Source organism: Echinops telfairi, unplaced genomic scaffold (assembly GCF_000313985.2).
Source record: "Echinops telfairi isolate 266 unplaced genomic scaffold, ASM31398v2 ScPeMD7_7469;HRSCAF=8507_1, whole genome shotgun sequence".
In the NCBI taxonomy this organism is placed as follows: Eukaryota; Metazoa; Chordata; class Mammalia; order Afrosoricida; family Tenrecidae; genus Echinops; species Echinops telfairi.
In genome coordinates this window covers 1,266,957-1,284,205 of record NW_022111373.1, presented here as the reverse complement: position 1 = coordinate 1,284,205, position 17,249 = coordinate 1,266,957, and the positions used below count along the sequence as shown (strand labels likewise).

Sequence of the window (17,249 nt, the reverse complement as noted above, 5' to 3'; positions counted from 1 at the left end):
AGCAGCCATCTAGCTGAGAAGCAACAAATCCCACATGGAAGAAGCACACTAACCTGTGTGATCAGGAGGTGTAGACAGGATCAGGTATCAGGTGTTAAAGAACAAAAAAGCATATCATTGTAAATGATGGGGAGAGCGGAGTGGAGACCCAAAGCCCATCTGTAGGCAACGGGACATCCCCTTACAGAAGGGTCGCGGGGAGGAGACGAGCCAGTCAGGGTGCAGTGTAGCAACGATGAAACATACAACTTTCTTCTAGTACTTGAATGCTTCCTCCTCCCCACTATCATGATCCAAATTCTACCTTATAAATCTGACTAGACCAGAGGATGTACACTGGTACAGATAGGAACTGGAAACACAGGGAATCCAGGACAGAAAACCCTTTCAGGACCAATAATGAGAATAGCGATACCAGTAGGGTAAGGGGAAGATGGGGGAGAAAGGGAGAACCTATTACAATGATCTACATATAAACCCCTCCCTGGGGTACAGACAACAGAAAAGTGGGTGAAGGAAGACATCAGACAGTGTAAGACATGAAAAAAAAAATTAATAAATTATCAAGGGTTCATAAGGGAGGGAGAGGGGAAGGGACAAAAATAATGAGGAGCTGATACCAAGGGCTCCAGTAGAAAGAAAATGTTTTGAAAATGATGATGGCAACAAATACACAAATGTGTTTGACAAAATGGGTGAATGTATGGATTGTGCTAAGAGTTGTACGAGCCCCCAATAAAATGATTTTTTTAAAAAGTTATACATTTAAATGGTTACAATCTAAAGTGAACCCCCTCCTTAAACACACACACACACACAAACTTAGAAAAGCTTCTAAATTAAAGGAAATTCTAACTACAATAATAACTTTTTTTTTTCATTTTCACATATAAATCAATTCCTTCTTTTTCCCCTAAGAAAATTACCTGTCTGGATGTGTTTCCTTAGCGACTAAGCTATTACTTGGTCCCAAAAGCTCTTTCCAGTAGGAGATGGCTTTATGTCTAGCTAATATCATGGCGACAAGTGGTCCAGAACTCATGTAAGCCGTTAAATTTGGGAAGAACATTTTCCCATACTGTTCCACATAAAAATTACTACAGTGTTCAGGGCTGAGATGTAGTTTTCTTCTCTGTAAGAGAAACAAAGTCACCAAAAGTATTAAAAAGAACAGTTAAATACCTCATTCAGTTATTAAAAACTTGAAATTAGTATCGATTTGACATCAAATTTGAGATTTCTCTTTGTATTGTGAAGGAATAGAAAAAAATGGAATATGGCCTTTAAGTAGGATTATATGGAGAAGTTACCTACTTAAGAAATACTATTCCAGTTCTGCAGCCTTCCTCAGCATATGGCTTATGACAAAGTCATCATATCTCCTTCAATTCTAGTGCATGTATCAGTATTTTCTCACGCAGTAGTGTAGTGGTTACCCATTGGGCTGTGATCTGCATAGTGGGCAGTTCAAAACCACCAGCACTGTTCTGTGGGAGGAAGACTGGGCTTTCTACTCCTGTCAGTAGTTACAATCTCGAAAATCCACATGGGGGCGCTGTGAGTTACCATTGACTTGATGGCAATGAGAGTTTTGTATACCTTAAAGTAGCAAAATTGAACTTCAGATTTTTTCCATTTATCTTTTGTTAATCATGAAATTTGCCTACACTATTTTGGGCTCTGGTGACATAAATGTCATAGAGAGATTCCAAGTGGACACTAAGGAAGAACTGTGGCTGGAGTAAGGATGGGGAGAAGCTGGAATACATTGTTAAGCTTAAACTAACAATCTCCACGACTAAAGTAAAAATCCACCTTTCTAAAATAGGGGAGGTTTTCCTGAGTATGAAGCTCATCAAGTGACCAGTGTGTTAAGATGCAGAATTACTGAGGACCTAATGTCGGGGGTTTAAATGGAGAGAAAATGTTTTGAGAAACGATGTACAAATGCGCTTTACACAATTGATGTGTGTATGGATTGGGATAACAGTTGTATGAGCCCCTAATAAAATGTTTTAAAAAAAAATGCAGAATTACAATGGTCCCTTAGATTTGAGAAAATAGGTAGCATTGCTTGGTTCATACCAAAAGATCTAAACTGCCCAGAATATAAAGCTAGGAAAGACACTTTACTAGGTGAGTCAGCAAACATTGCTATGACCAGGGTCTGATGGGCAAGCAGAACATTCTTAACGAAGGCTCAGCCACTTTGAAACTGATGTTCTTATATGAAAATTCACATAGAATTCTAACGGGATGTGGTGCTGTCGGGCAAGCTTTAGATGGCTAACCACAAGGACAGCAGTTCAAACCCACCAATCACTCCTCGAGAGAAAGATGAGGCTACCTATACCTGTAAAGATGTATAGCCTCACAAATTCTATGTAGGTCATTATGAATCAGAACTCACATGATTGGCAGTCAGTTTCTGGATGGTTTATTTCAATCTTTAGTTCTATTATTTAAAATGTGTAAGAGCCCCCAATAAAAGTATTTTAAAAAAGATAATGAAAAAAATGAAGACATGATAGTATTTATGATTCTTATACATACTGGCTGATTTTCCCCTTTGGTAGATTTAAGAATAAACTCTCCCCTGTGGCAATGTACTATATATAGCAGGGAAAGTTAACTAATGCAGGTCTGCTCAATAAAGCAGCATAATTTTAAAAAAATTAATAATTCATCATTAACTACTAAAGTTGATACCAAATCAATGATCCTATCGATTGCTTTAAAGTTATATCAGGTAAAATTTTTTGGAATTAGGTTGAATGTTTTCACAAGAGAAATGATGAAAATCAAATACTATCAGTAATGCAATGTTTTTAACAGAGGAAACACTGCCACCTACTGAAAAGATACTTTTTTCTCCTTTGACCATTTTATTCATTTTTTTAAAAGTTTTACTGGTACTTCATCCACATATCGTACAAGTCAATAGTTCACTCATATCAAGGTTTGTACAACCTTCTCCACAATAAATTTTAGAACATTTTCTTCTTTCTTGTACTCATTGTTTTTAGTGTAATTATCTTTAATTGTGGCATAAATATACACAAAATATTCTCCAATTCAACTTCTACATGTATTAACTCAGTGCCATAACTATACTCTCCGTGTTATGCAGCTATTATTGATATCCTTTTCCAAAGTATTCTACCATCATTAACTCAGTGCCCCCTAAGCAAAAACTCTTCCTCCTTCACCCATGGTCACCATCGGTCCACTTTTTCTTTTTTTTAAGTAGTTTTCTTGATATAATATTCACATATTATACTTCCACAGTTGTCACTTTTAAAAAGAGTTGTGCATACATCATCGCAATCACTTTGAGTGTTCCCTTTCCAATCCTGCAGTCATTATTTGCTCCCCCTTTCCTCTCTCTCCCCAACCCCAACCCATTGCATCATTTACTCTCCACGCACCCACCGCTGTGCTTCATAAACTGTGAAACCCAACAGAAACAATAAAAAAATGTTTTAATGAAACAGAAAAAAACAAAAAATACGACTATTAATAGGATAAAGATAAAGAGTAAGGAAGAAAAGACCACCAACAGTATTTAAAAAGCTGGAGAAGAAATTTCTGTCACGGAACAAATGAGAAATATTTAAGCCTGCAGCAAATTCAGGTTGGGTCAAGAGGGAGGTCAATTGACCACATAAAATATACCATGGTTCAATCCGCCATAACAAGTTTACAACAATCCAGGATACATACTTTTTCCTAGATGGGATATGGAATGGGATATGGAAGCCTCAAGTTCTATGAATTCTCAACTAAAGTAAGGATTTTATTGGTTTTTAAAGATCAATTTATTGGGGGCTCTTACAGATCTTATAATAATACATACATCAAATGTATCCAGCATACTTGTACATGTTACCATCATCATTTTCTAAACATTTACTTTCTATTTGAGCCTTTTGTATCAGCTCCTCTTTTTTCCTTACCCCCTCGCTATCCCTTGATAAATGCTAAATTATTATTTTCATATCTTACACCGACCACTGTAGTCTCCCTTCCCCCACTTTTCTATTGTTCATCCCTCTAGGGGAGGGAGAGGGGGTGTTTAATGCGGTTCATTGCGATTGGATCCCCCTTTCTCCCCTTCTCTCCCCACCTTCTCCCTATCCTCTTAAAAAGCATACGCTGCACCCTAGATTTCTTTGACCTGAAATTTATTGTTGACTAGAGCAAGTGTTTATTAATATTTATACTAACTTATAATTAATTAACATGAGCCACTTCATAACAAGTTTGATACTAATTGTGTTTAAAATATAGATTTGTCCTTTTTGAAATTAAAGGAATTTACATATCTTTTTGTATTCCATCTGACTCATGTTGACTTTGTACACATAGAGTGAAACACTGCCCGATCCTGACCCACTCCCATGATTGGCTGTAGATCAGATCATTGTGATCTGTAAGGTTTTCATTAGCTGATTTTCAGAAGTAGATCACCAGGCCTTTCTTACTAGTCTCTCTTCGTCTGGAAGGACCATCAAAACCCATTCAGCATCATAGCAACACAGTAGTCCCCACTGTACCTGAGTTATATTCGTCAAAAATCAAAACCAGGTCTCATTCACTTAACCACTGAACCACCAATGGAAGGGTTCAAAAAAAATTCAAAGCAATATAAAAAGGTATATCCATTTTTGAGGATGAGGGTAATGAATGTACAAATGTGCTTTACACAATTGATGTATGTATGGATTGTGATAAGAGTTGCATGAGCCCCTAATAAAATGATTTTTTTTAAAAAAGGTACATATATCCTAAAAACCTCATCCTAATCTACCCTGTTTTTCTCTGACCTCAATAGGCAACCATTTTTAAAAATCCTTCTCCCCATGTTTCATTTTGCAAATACTGACAAACACTAAATACATATTATTTTTCCTCTTTCTTTCACAAAAGGTTATCTTTTTTTTTCATTCCTTCCTAACAGGACATAGAGAGTTTCTCATTCATCTTTTAAAATTTAATTGTATATTCCACTTTGTGGATTCAGGGTTTATTGAACCAATCTTCTGGTTCAATACTGCTAGATTGTTTTCAATCTTTAACTAGTAAACAAACACATCTAAGCAGTTGATACTGAATTGATTTTGATTCATGGCAACCCCATGTATGGCCAAGTAGGATTGTACTAAGTGAACAATAGTGAAACACCCAGACACACCAAAACACAACCAGCAGTATACCATTTCATGTTAATACCAGAGTTTCTACAGGAATGCCTCCCTGAGTCGAAGAGTGAATGCATTGTAATCTTGGTAAATAATTGCCAGATTCCCTTCAAGAGGGACAGTGTCACTTACTTTTAGAGTTTAGCTGAATGGTTGCTTTTAATTTGCTTTTTCCTACTTAAAGATTGAGCATCTTTTTATACATTTAAGATGTCCTGTGATACAACAGTGAAGCACTTGGTGGATAAATGAGTGAAAGCCTGGTGATTTGAACTCATCTAGTGGCTCTGGGGGGGAGCCTGGGTGGCATAGTGTGATGGTTACATGTTGGTCAGCAGTTTGAACCACTAGCCACTCCACAGGAGAAAGACAGGGCTTTCTACTCCTGTAATACTCCCACAACGAGTTACAGTCTCAGAAACCCATAGGGACAGTTGTACTCTGGGCTGTAAGGTCACCATCAGGTGGAATTGACTCAATGGCAGTGAGTTCAGGTTTGGGGTTGGAGTGGCTGCATGGGAGAAGGACCTGGCTGTCAGCCTAGAAAACCCTCCCTGGGATGCAGTTCTGCCCTGTCACAGGGGTTGGTGTTGGTGGAAATCAACAACCCCCACCACGAGCCATTTGTTTGTTTTCCTGTGCCACATTTTCCTACTGAACTCTTTTTTTCTAGGAACTTGTTCTCCATTAGGGGTATCGGTCCTTTATAGCACGAGTCGAGTATCTTTTTTCCCAAGTTTTCCTTTTCTGTCTTGACCTTGCTTATAGGGTTTGATCATGAATTTTTAGAATTTTCTATAATCTTAGTCTTTTATCAGTCCTCAGACTTTATGTTATAATACAAAGGGCTGTCCCAATGTAAGGATAATAAAAAATCCAATAATCTTGTCTTTGAGATCTTATATGGTTTTAAATATTTAAGTCTCAGATCTCTTTGAAGTTTATCCTGGTACATAGCACTTGAATTATACTTTAAAAAAAAAAAAAGGCTACCCAGTTGTCCTAATACCATTAAAAGGTTCATTTTTACCTGCTCCTTTCAGTGAAAGGTTTCCTTTAAAAAAAAAGAAAAAAAGATTCCATTATACTTTCCTGTTGTTTCTTTACACTTTTCTTGTTTCATCCTTAGTCTCAGCTTTTAACAAACTTTCAAAGCTCAACTGATATCGTTTTATCTTTCCTGAATACTAATGTACTTTTAAAACACTGACTAAACAGGCATTATGACACTATAAATTTAAGAAAATAAAAAACTGGAAATTTAAAGGATGGTACGAAAAGGGAGATTAAAAAATCAATTCTATTTGTTAATACTCAATACTCTATTTCCACTTACAAGCTTCAGTGACAATACTTACCAACCGTAGAACAAAATGTCCATAGTGGAGCATATCAGCTTGAAGAGAAAACAAACCTCCACCACCAGCAGCAACCTCAACCACCATTCAGAGAATTGTTTGTAAAGTGAAGAAAAGACGGTCACCCACACATGAGAATCTCACACAGCAGTCAGGAAGGGTGAGATCCACTCAGGTGTAGTACATGGAGTTCTGAGGAACTTTGTAAAAAGTGCAGGGAGGGTTGAGAGAAAAATGATTCTAATTCAAGAGGGAAAAGGGCTTATGAACAACTTCTGGAAGAACAGAAAGTAGTGATTGCCTCTAGAAACTGAGACTTGGGGTGGGAGAAGGGAATTTCCCTCCAGCCCCCCTTTTATATCATTTTGAAGCATGCATGTTTTTAAAAACAATTATCACATTTTATCACTTCAAGAATAAATCTAGGGGGGGGGCAGAGAGAGGGGAGGGAAAGAAAAAAAAGGAATAAATCTAAATGTAGAACTCAAGACTAAGAATTAAAGTGGATTATTACACTGTTCTAAAACTGACTGTGATTACACAATTCTTCATGATGTGACTGAACTTTTGAACTGCATGCCAGCAAAATGGCTTTAAAAAAAGTACATGAAAATAAAGTTCAACAAAGATTTTTTTAAAGGATCAAAAAGACAAAATAATTTATACATTATCAAGGGTTCATGAGGAAAGGGTTAGCGGGGAGGGAGGAGAAAAGAAGAGGACATGATGCCAGGGGCTTAAGTGGAGAACAAATGTTTTTAGAATGATGAGGGCAATGAATGCACAAATGTGCTTTACACAATTGATGTATGTATGGATTATGATAAGAGTTGTATGAGTCCCTAATAAAACAATTTAAAAAAAGAAAAAATGAAAGACATCATGTGTGCCCAAGAAAAATAAAAATAAAATAAAGGATCAAAAAGAGAAAAAGGCTTGATCATCATGCCAAGTTACCTGCACAATGGTGAATCCAGATCTGAGAATAATATCTTGTATCTCCTCCTCTTTGTCAACAATATCTGGTTTGATAATGGCCAGAGTTTTTTCGACATATATCTGAGGTGGGGGCATTGCTACCTCCATCGTGGCTTTTAAGAGCTTCTTGACCGGTATCAACTGCAATGACAGTAGCCCCCCTGCCCAATTTAATGTAACTGTGATTAAGAGAAGCAGTATTAGGCGCTTGATTTTAATTTATAAATCAGTTTTATATGTAAATGACAAGGCTTTGAAAAATTTGTGGGAAAATTCCAGAATCTTTTAACTAATTTTTACCACAAGCCTTTTGAATCCCATTTTTCTAAAATTGTTGTCTCCGTGGTGTGACCTACAAAGCGGCAGGTCATGCCCAGAAGGACGCAGCACAGAGGGGAGGGCCCAGGGCTTGGGGAAGGCCAGGGATTAGGGAAGAGCAAGGGAAGAAGGGGAGCTGGGCAGGGAGGCGGGACGGCAGGTAAGCAGTCTTTGGTAACTGCCTACCTTAGTGTCACCAGGGCAATTGATTATTTTAACTGCTTGTTTTGAAGCAGGACGATGAAAGACCGGAGAGTGTCCTTGTGTCCTCTGGGCTGCTCCCACCGGAGGAACTCACCTGCTTGGTAACACATTTGTTGCTAGGAAACCAGAAAGCCCAGCTTAAAAAAAAAAAAAAAAAAACGGTGGCTGCAGAGGGCCAATTCTAGCACTACACTACTCTTCCTCCCTCCTCCCTTCTCCTAACCAAGAATGAAACTAACTCACCAGATATTTTTTATTACCCTTGCAAAATATTTAGAGAACTACATTAAAACAAATTTTTTACATTTTATTCAACATTTATCGTACTTCATTGAACCTGAGTCAAGATATGTGATTCAAGCCCACCAGCATCTCTAAAGACGACAGTAGAAACTATCTGCTCACGTAAAGATTTATTGCCTCAGAAATCCTATATGCGTCGGAATCAACTAAGTGGCAGTGGATTTGCGTTTTATTCATTTTAGGGATACGGGTACTTCAATTATCCTGACAAGTGAACTGTTCCGGTGGTGCAGGGGTTAAGAGTTCTGCTGCTATAACCAAAAGGTCCTGGGGTGAGAAAGATTACAGACTTGGAAACCTTCCGGTTTCCTTATCCTATCAGGTCATGTTGAGTCGATTCTGACTTTGGTTTGGTTTTCTGGGTTTTACAAATGAGGACACAAATCAAAGGCATTTCCCCATCCTACCCACCCCAGATAATACATGCTAGTAAATCACGTCAAATGTTTTCATTTCACCAGACCACACTGTCCTTTTATCCCTAGTTTCTTTACTCACTTAAAAAGCAATATGCAGTTTGTGAAATAACATTTATTTATAGATCTGTAACAACAGGTTTAATCTAGTCACCTCTAAATTAAGCCTGTGGACAAAGATGTGGGCAATAATTGTGGTATAAACCCAAATCTCAGCTTTCCCCCCTCTTTATGTTACAGGTATCTTTAACTTCTTTGAAATAAGTTAAAAGGGGCGGGGTGGGGGGAGGAAAAATAAAAAACAAAAGAGAGAAATGGCAAACAAGGACTGAAATCTTCTCTGGGTCAGTCTCAAGGACAGGTCCAAATGCCAGTAAAGGTCTGTGTAGCAGTTCCAGGTTAACAAAACAGGTGTTCCATCATCCACCGCGTTGCGTGGTCCTCATTCAAGACTACTTAAATCTCTTTTTTTATCTAACCAAATACTCAGCACCTACGGGGTCAAGATACAGACAGCAAGCTATGAATTTTAAAACTTAAGAGTTTAGAATGCAATTTCATTTTTTCTTCTACACATAAATTTGATTATACTTCTTTCTTTAAAGTATGATACTGCCCAGAAAGCAATCCTCAATTGTCCTCTTCTAACTCCTATATATTTTACAGACTAAAGATGAGAAAATTGTGAGGGTACATTAGTAACAACAGATGTAGGAAACAGAATCATGGTCAGTGAACCTAGCCTCTGGGCTGCACGTCTAGCCCTCTGACTTGAAGCTCTGGAAGCAGAACTTCCCATTATGTCTCTTCCCATCTCTTTAGAGAGCTCTTCACTGCTGCCAGCCTCCCTGGACTACTTCCTGTTTTCGCCGGGCTCGGACTAGGCAGCCCCATCTCCTCTCTGGCTCCTGAGGATAGACCTTCAAGGACCCCATTTCCAGCCTCTCAGGAGGATAAATGACCTATTGAAGTCTGCATCTTCTGCCCCAGCATTCCAAGGAGCTTATCTCTCCAGACCAAGGTTGTGCAGCCCCTGCCCCAGCACTCCAGGGAGTAGGTTGGCAAACAACAAAGGCACTTCCCACAGATTGCGTCCTGACTCAAGGTCCTGCAGCTGCAAGCAAAAAAATCTCCCTTCTGTTGTCAACGTATACCTCCCTAGCTCGAGCCCTATGTATCTCCCACCGCTTCACCAACAAGCTGCGACTTCCCTGACCTAACTTGTTGGGTCTCGGAACCAGCCAGGAGCTCAAGATGCTCCTGTCCCTGTCTCTGCTCTCCCTTCTCTCCCGGGAGCTCTTTCCCTACCCTAATAAAGCAGCTCTTAACCTCACGTTCTTTGTCTCATGTCTCAACCCTATCTCCGTTCAGTGTCTCAGTGTTGATCTCTCTCTTCCCTTGTTACAGCTGAACCTACTGATGCTCAGGGTTTTCCAATGTCAGTCCTGCAGTGCCTTGGGTACACAGTTCATCTTAATGTCACCCTTATTCTCAAAGACTTTGTGAAATCAGATTCCAGAGACTATTTCCCCCCCCCCAGCTTTCTATATACAGTACCTGAATCTGTTCCAAGACTTCTTGCTGCATCTCCACAGCCATGTGGTATACATGATGGTCAGAGTCATTGTACATCACAGCATTTTGAAACATCAGCATTAGGTCCCGCTGAAACTGGGCCATGGTGCGAATCCGTCCCTTAGACAGATTCCTCTTCAAGCTAGTTAAATCCATAGGTCTGTAGGTAGCCAAGAGATAACAGGGGAAATCAAATAGCCATGTGGAATATGTGGGACTTAACATGCTTTCATGGAGAACTAACCAGCACTTAATGAAAATAATGGTAAAAAAATTAAAAACCCACCAAATAAAAAAGCAAGAAAACTTCAGGTAGCATTTGACTGCTTACGACAGACTTAGTATGTGGGAAGCAGAGAAAGGGAAGACAGTGTATACGGATGAATCTTTTATTCTCATATATTAAGAAGCCTGACAGGCTGGGTTTCTGGGGTGGAGGGAGGCCTTCACCCTTGTGAGTTGGAGGTGAGTCCCAATCACATTCTCGTAATTAATACTGCTCCCCACTATATCCTCCCATAATAGTGCTACCTTAAAGTTACCTTGTTCCAAGCACGTGGCTGATTGCTATGTAGCCTGCAGCTTTACTATAAAGAAGACATAAGCTATTGCTCTCCAGGCTCTGAGACAGCCACACCCCTTTACCTGCCCTGGACACTGGTGTTAGGGTACTCCTCCAATATATTCAGGACCTTTAGGGTAGGGTACAGCCCACTTTGTTACATATGTGGTTACCTGTAATTAGGGGGGCTTGCACGCCCCCCAAGTGTATATAAGCCTTGGATGGAAATATATTCTTTGTCTCTGCACGGACCTGGTTCCTGAAGTCATGGCAGTCCCGAAGGTGAACCCTTGCATGCCTTATCTTGTCTGATGTCTTTAATTTGATCCTTCAATTACACAATCGGTCCTTGGACCCATTTGATTGTGGTGGCTGGTACCCCACACAAGAACTATACTAAATGCTTTATATATTAACTCAATCTTCTCAGTAAACATATAGTATTATCCCCACTTCACTATGTGTCTGTCAGTTTGTCATACTGTGGTAGTTTAGGTGCTGCTGTGATGCTGGAAGTCATGCACTTCTTCTACAGGAAGATGTCTACTCTGTACTGAAAGCATTAACCAAAAACAGGCTTCAAGAATTGATAGTAAACCAACTGAACTGTTTCAACAAGCTGCTGAAGCACTAGAAGCTGTCACTCATCGATGCCAAGAAATTTGGAAGACAGCTACTTGGCCAACTGATTGGAAGAGATGCATACTTTGTGACCCAACAGAATATGCAAACGAGAGAATATCACGATAACATATACAAGTAAAATTCTGCTGAAGATCAACAATGATTGCAGCAGTACACTGACAGAGGTTCAGGATGGGTTCAGAAGAGGGCACAGAACAAAGGATATCATTGCTGATGTCAGATGGATCCTGGCTCTCTAAGAAGAGAATACCAGAAAGCTGTTTACCTGTGTTTTATTGCCTATACAAAGGAATTCAACTATGTAGATCATAACAAACTATGGATAGCCTTGAGAATGGTAATTCCAGAACACTTCTTTGTGCTCACGTGGAACCTGTACATGGATCAAGAGGCAGTTGTGTGAACAGAACAAGGAAATACATCATGCTTTAAAACCAGGAAAGCTGTGAATCAGGTTTGTGTTCTCTGAAAATAATCAGAGAAGCTGGCTTATATGAAGAATGGGGCATCAGTATTAGAGAAAGATTTATTAACCTCCTGCTATATGCATATGACACAACCTTGCTTGCTGAAACTGAGAAAAACTTGAAGCACTTGCTGATGAAGATCAAGGATTTCAGATTGTAGCCTGCAGTACAGATTACAACTTAATGTAAAGAAAACCAAAACCCTCACAACTACAGGACCTCATCTTGCTTGGATCCACAATCAATGCTCACGCAAGCAGCAGTTAAAAGATCAAAGGACCCATTGCACTGGATAAATCTGCTGCACAAGACCTCTTTAGAATACTGAAAAGCAAAGATGTTACTCTGAGGCCTAAGGTACATCTGACCAAAGTCATGGTATTTTCTTTCCTTTCTTTCTTTTTTTTTTGCATTAAGAACTTTATTGGAAGGTACCACTTAAAGAATAAAAAGGAATGCTATGGAGTGGGAGAAGATACTGACAATATATGCAATTGCTAAAGAGCTTTTATTTATTTATTTCAGTTTTATTGGCACATAATCCATATCATTCAATTTGATTGTTAAATTATGTTAAAAAGAATCGTACAATCATTACCACAATCAATTTCAGAACATCCCCCGCCCCCCGTGACTTGATCACCTTTAAAATGAGCTGCGTAATCATTCAGTTCTAGTGCTCCATCCCCTTCCGCCTTCGCTGTTTACTCCTCAAGTCACCTCACTGCTCCCCATGTCCCCGCTTATCTGCCCTACATCTCCTACAAATCTTTACATCAGTTATTATCTCTATGCATCCACACCTAAACTGTTAAACCCAACAGAAACAATAAAGAACAAAACCAAATGAAGTGGTAAAGACAAAGCAATAGCAATTTAAAGACAAAAATACCACAATGAGCAGGTAAGAAAAGAACTCCATCGATATCCAAAAAGCCAGGATCAAGCAAGAGATCTTTGCATCTAGAACAAGTCAGGTTGGGTCTACACAGGGAGGTCAACTGGCCAAGTATCAAGTTTTAGCCAGCCTAATCAGAATTACAATGGTCTATGTCTGTGGGTAGTGGGGGAATCTGCCAGCAGCCTTAATCTGACTAGATAGTCTACAGATGGCTTTTGGCTCCCACTGTCCTCCACTGCCTTTCACAAATTGGGTGTTCACAATTTAAGCTCTGATATTTTTCTCTTCATCTTATCTGAATTTTGTACTTGTCATCTTTGGATCACACAAACTGGTGTGCTTCTTCCATGTGGATTTAGGTGACTCCTTGCTTAGATGGCTGCATGATTGAATGCAAGCCTTTACGAACCCAGACACTATTCAGATGGATAGCTGGGCACCATCTGCTCTCTTCATCACACTTTGCTGTAGCACCTTTATTTTCAGTGATCACTTCATGAAGCAAGAATCGAGCTAGGCCATGTTATCAGAACATACTGTTCTTGTACTAGAGCTAGAGTTAAGTAGGTGCCCAGAATCCATCTGCTTGCCCACGGAATATGTGTGACTGAGGTCAACTTTGGCAGCTGTCTTATGACAAAATCGAACCCCCATATGATTCACTACATTAGCACCAGCAGCAAACCAACGAGTATATAATCAAGCAAGCAAGCAAAGAAAAAAAAAAAAGAAAACACAAGCTAAAGGTAGGAAAACAAAAACCCATATAAACAAAAAAAAAAGTACAACATTGTCAGTCATCCCCGTGGGGCATAAGGTGACTGCACAGATGGCATTGATTTTCCCACACTGTCCGTCAGAGTAGTCTATGTGAGTACAGATCCACCTGGGGCTGCAGCCCATGTATTGTTGCCTGCGCAGTTTGACCTCCCATTCTAGAGTGCTGTTTACCCAAGTTATGAGGCTTGGGGCCAGGAACACTTCCTGGATCCATTCTTCCATGAGCAGTTCCTTCCCCAACATATCAAAACCTGTCATGTCACCAGGAGGGGGGTATCGAGTTACTAAATATATGGTGATTCTGGGACATCCCCCAAGCTAGGGGGTCCCCTTAAGGTCCAGTGACTGCCACTTCCACAGTCCTGGAGCAGCCCCTCTCTGTGTCCTTTCCCTTCCAAATATCTCAGTCCCCAGTCCTAGGGTACAGGCAACTTTGGGGCAGGGCTTAGTTCATTCAGCCGGACCTTTATGTTAAGTCTTTCTGGTGTAGCCCCTGCTTTATGCCATGCTGCCTGCACGGTCATCGTCCAAGGTCATCATGCTATTTAGTCCATGGATGGGTCACCAAGGGTCGGGAAGAAATGCATTCATAGAGTCTACCCAGGAAGTCATGGTATTTTCAAACACCTCCCATGCATGGGGAAGTTGAACACTGAATAAGGAAGACTGAAGAAGAATCGGTATGTTTGAATTATGGTGCTGGTGAAGAATACTGGAAGTACCACAGACTGCCAAAAGAACAAACAGATATTTCTTGGAAGATGTACAGCCAGAGTGTTTCTTAGAGGCAAGGATGATGAAACTTTTTCTCATGAACTTTAGACATGTCATCAGGAGAGACTAGTTCCTGGAGAAGGATTTCATGTTTGGTAATGTGGAGGGGCAGTGAAAAAGACAAAGGCCTTCCACAAGATGGATTGATACAATGGCTGTAACAATGAGCTCAAATATAAGAACAACAGTGAGGTTGGCACAGGACTGAGCTGTGTCTTTCGGTTTACACAGTGTTGCTATGAGTCCGAGCTGACTCGATGGTCGCTAACAACATTTCCTCACTTGGCAGATGAAATAGATCTAAAGAGGGTAAGTACTTCTCCAAAGTCACACAGCCTGGATTCTAACTCAAAAACAGCTGGACTCCACAATCCATAGGCCCATACATTACACTCTACTATCATAACAGGGCCACCACTCATCTGGCAGTTTGTTATACTGTTGTGGTTCGCATGATGTTGTTATGGTGGGAGCCATGCTACCGGTACCTAAAATATCAGTTGGGTCACACATGGTGGACAGGTTTCAGTGGGCTTCCAGACCAAAATTGACTAGGGTTTAAAGTATAACTGAGGAAAAATACACTTCCAAGTAGTGTCAACTTTAATGACATAGATGTAGTAAAGCTTTCAGGACTTTCATTTACTGATGGGGCAGAACTCGACATAGGAAGACACAGCTACAAAACAAACAATAATCAGAATGTGGAATGTGTACAGAGTGACTCTAGGAAAATTTGAAGTCATCAAAAAATAAATGAATGCACAAAGATAGATATCATAGACATTAGTGAGCACAGGGTTGGTATTGGCCATTAAAATCGGATAATCATGTGGTTGGTTTATTATTCCAGAAAAGACAAATTCAAGAGGAATGGTGTCACATTCATCATCCTAAACAGTATTTCATGATCTATTTTGAAGTACAGTGCTGTCTGCAATGGGGTAATATATACATAAGTGTACAAGGAGCCCAGTGAATGTTATTATTCAAATTTACCAGCCAAGCATCTACAGTCGATGAAGAAATTGTTCTACCAACTTCTCGATGAAACTGACAAAATATGTAAAGATGCATTGATAATTACTGCCAATTGGAAACAGAGGAAGGAATACTAGTTGGAAAATATGACCCTGGTAATAGAAACTAAGTTGAAGACTGCATGATAGAATTTTAAGACCAACAATTTCTTCATTGTAAAGACCTTTTTTCAACAACATAAAAACAACTATACATGTAGCCCTCACCAGGTGGAACATACAAGAACCACAAGGGCTACATCATGTGAAGAATAGAGAAGCTCAGTATCATCAGCCAAAACAAAACAAAGTTACCAACTATAGAACAGACCTACAATTGCTCATCTGCACATTCAGGTTAAAGTTTAAGAACATTAAAATAAGTCCAAAAGAGCCAAAATATGACCTTGAGTATGTTCCACCTGAATTTAGAGACCATCTCAAGAAGAGAGTTGGTAAGTTGAATCTAATAACTGAAAACAAGTTGCAGGATGACATTGAGAACATCATACATGACGAAAGGAAAAAGTAATTAAAGTAGGAAAAGGCCAAAATGGATGTCAGAAGAGATTCTGAAACTTACTTTTGAATGTAGAATAGCTAAAGCAAATGGAAGAAATGAAAAAGAGTTACTAGAATAAAAAATTTCAAAGGGCAGCTCAAGAAGACAAAATAAAGTATAATGAAATGTGCAAAGACTTAAGGTTAAAAAACTAAGAGGAAAGAACAAAAAAAACATGTTCACCATTTCTCAACCTAAAAGAACTGAAGAAAAATCCAAGCCTCAAGGATCCAAGGGCAAAAGCATTCAAAGAAGTTGGAAAGAATATAGTTACTTTAGAAGGTAGTCATTTTGTAAAAAATAGATGGTAGTGAAGGGAGAAGTACTAACTGCATTAAAAGCAGTAGCTAAACAAAATTCCAGGAACTGACTGAATACCAAATTAAATGTTTCAAAAAACTGCTGTAGCACTGGAGGTGGCCATTCATTCATCCATGCCAAGAAATTTGGAAGACAGCTACATGATCAATTGACTGGAAGAGAAACATATTCATACCTATTCCAGAAAAGTGATCCAGCAGAATGTTGAAATCATTGAACAATATCATTAACATTACATGCAAGTGTAATTTTGCTGGAAAAAAAAGAAAAACCAATTGCTGCAGTAAATTGACAAGGAACTGGCAGAAATTCAAACTAAGATTCAAAAGAATATGTGAAATCAGGGATATCATTACTGATTTCAGATAGATCCTAACTGAAAACAGAGGAATACCAGAAAGACGTTTACTTTTATTTTATTAATTATGCAAAGGCATTCAACTGTGTGGATCATAATAAATTATGGATAAAATGCAAACAATGGGAACACCAGAACATTTAGTTGTGCTCATGCAAAATCTGTACATAGACCAAGAGGCAGACTTTGAATATAAGGTGATACTGAGTAGTTTAAAATAAGGTAAATGGGTCAGTGTTGTATATTCCCACTATACTTATTCAATTCTATGTTGAGCAAATAATCTGAGAACCTGGACTATATGTAGAACATCATAAGGCATCAGGAGTGAAGAAAACTTCATTAACAACCTGTGATATACATACATATGACACAAGCTTGATTGCTTACTGATGAAGATCAAAGAATGCAGTTTTCAATATGAATTATAACTCAATGCAAAGAAACAAAAAGCCTCACAAATGCACCAAGAGACAACATTATGATAAACAGAAAAGAAAGAACTTG

General features: G+C 39.1%; 2 protein-coding genes across 4 annotated transcripts in view; both read right to left on the bottom strand.

Annotated features, from left to right (window-relative positions):
* Positions 1-8,126, bottom strand: part of NME5 (NME/NM23 family member 5) — a 24,691-nt gene extending 16,565 nt beyond the window's left edge. The window contains exons 1-3 of one of the 3 annotated variants that reach the window (XM_045285319.1): positions 8,042-8,126; positions 7,517-7,698; positions 927-1,132 (exon numbers count right to left, since the gene is read on the bottom strand). In XM_045285319.1, coding sequence (XP_045141254.1) covers positions 927-1,132; positions 7,517-7,645 — 335 coding nt within the window. In that variant the 5' untranslated portion in view covers positions 7,646-7,698; positions 8,042-8,126. Of the gene's footprint in view, positions 1-926; positions 1,133-7,516; positions 7,837-8,041 lie in introns of those variants that run through there. The other 2 variants (XM_045285318.1, XM_004696631.2) reach the window with 2 other exon arrangements.
* Positions 8,127-8,849: 723 nt separating this feature from the next.
* Positions 8,850-17,249, bottom strand: part of LOC123521086 (bromodomain-containing protein 8-like) — an 11,478-nt gene continuing 3,078 nt past the window's right edge. The window contains exons 3-4 of the mRNA XM_045285030.1: positions 10,336-10,513; positions 8,850-9,271 (exon numbers count right to left, since the gene is read on the bottom strand). Coding sequence (XP_045140965.1) covers positions 9,221-9,271; positions 10,336-10,513 — 229 coding nt within the window. The 3' untranslated portion in view covers positions 8,850-9,220. The remainder of the gene's footprint in view (positions 9,272-10,335; positions 10,514-17,249) is intronic.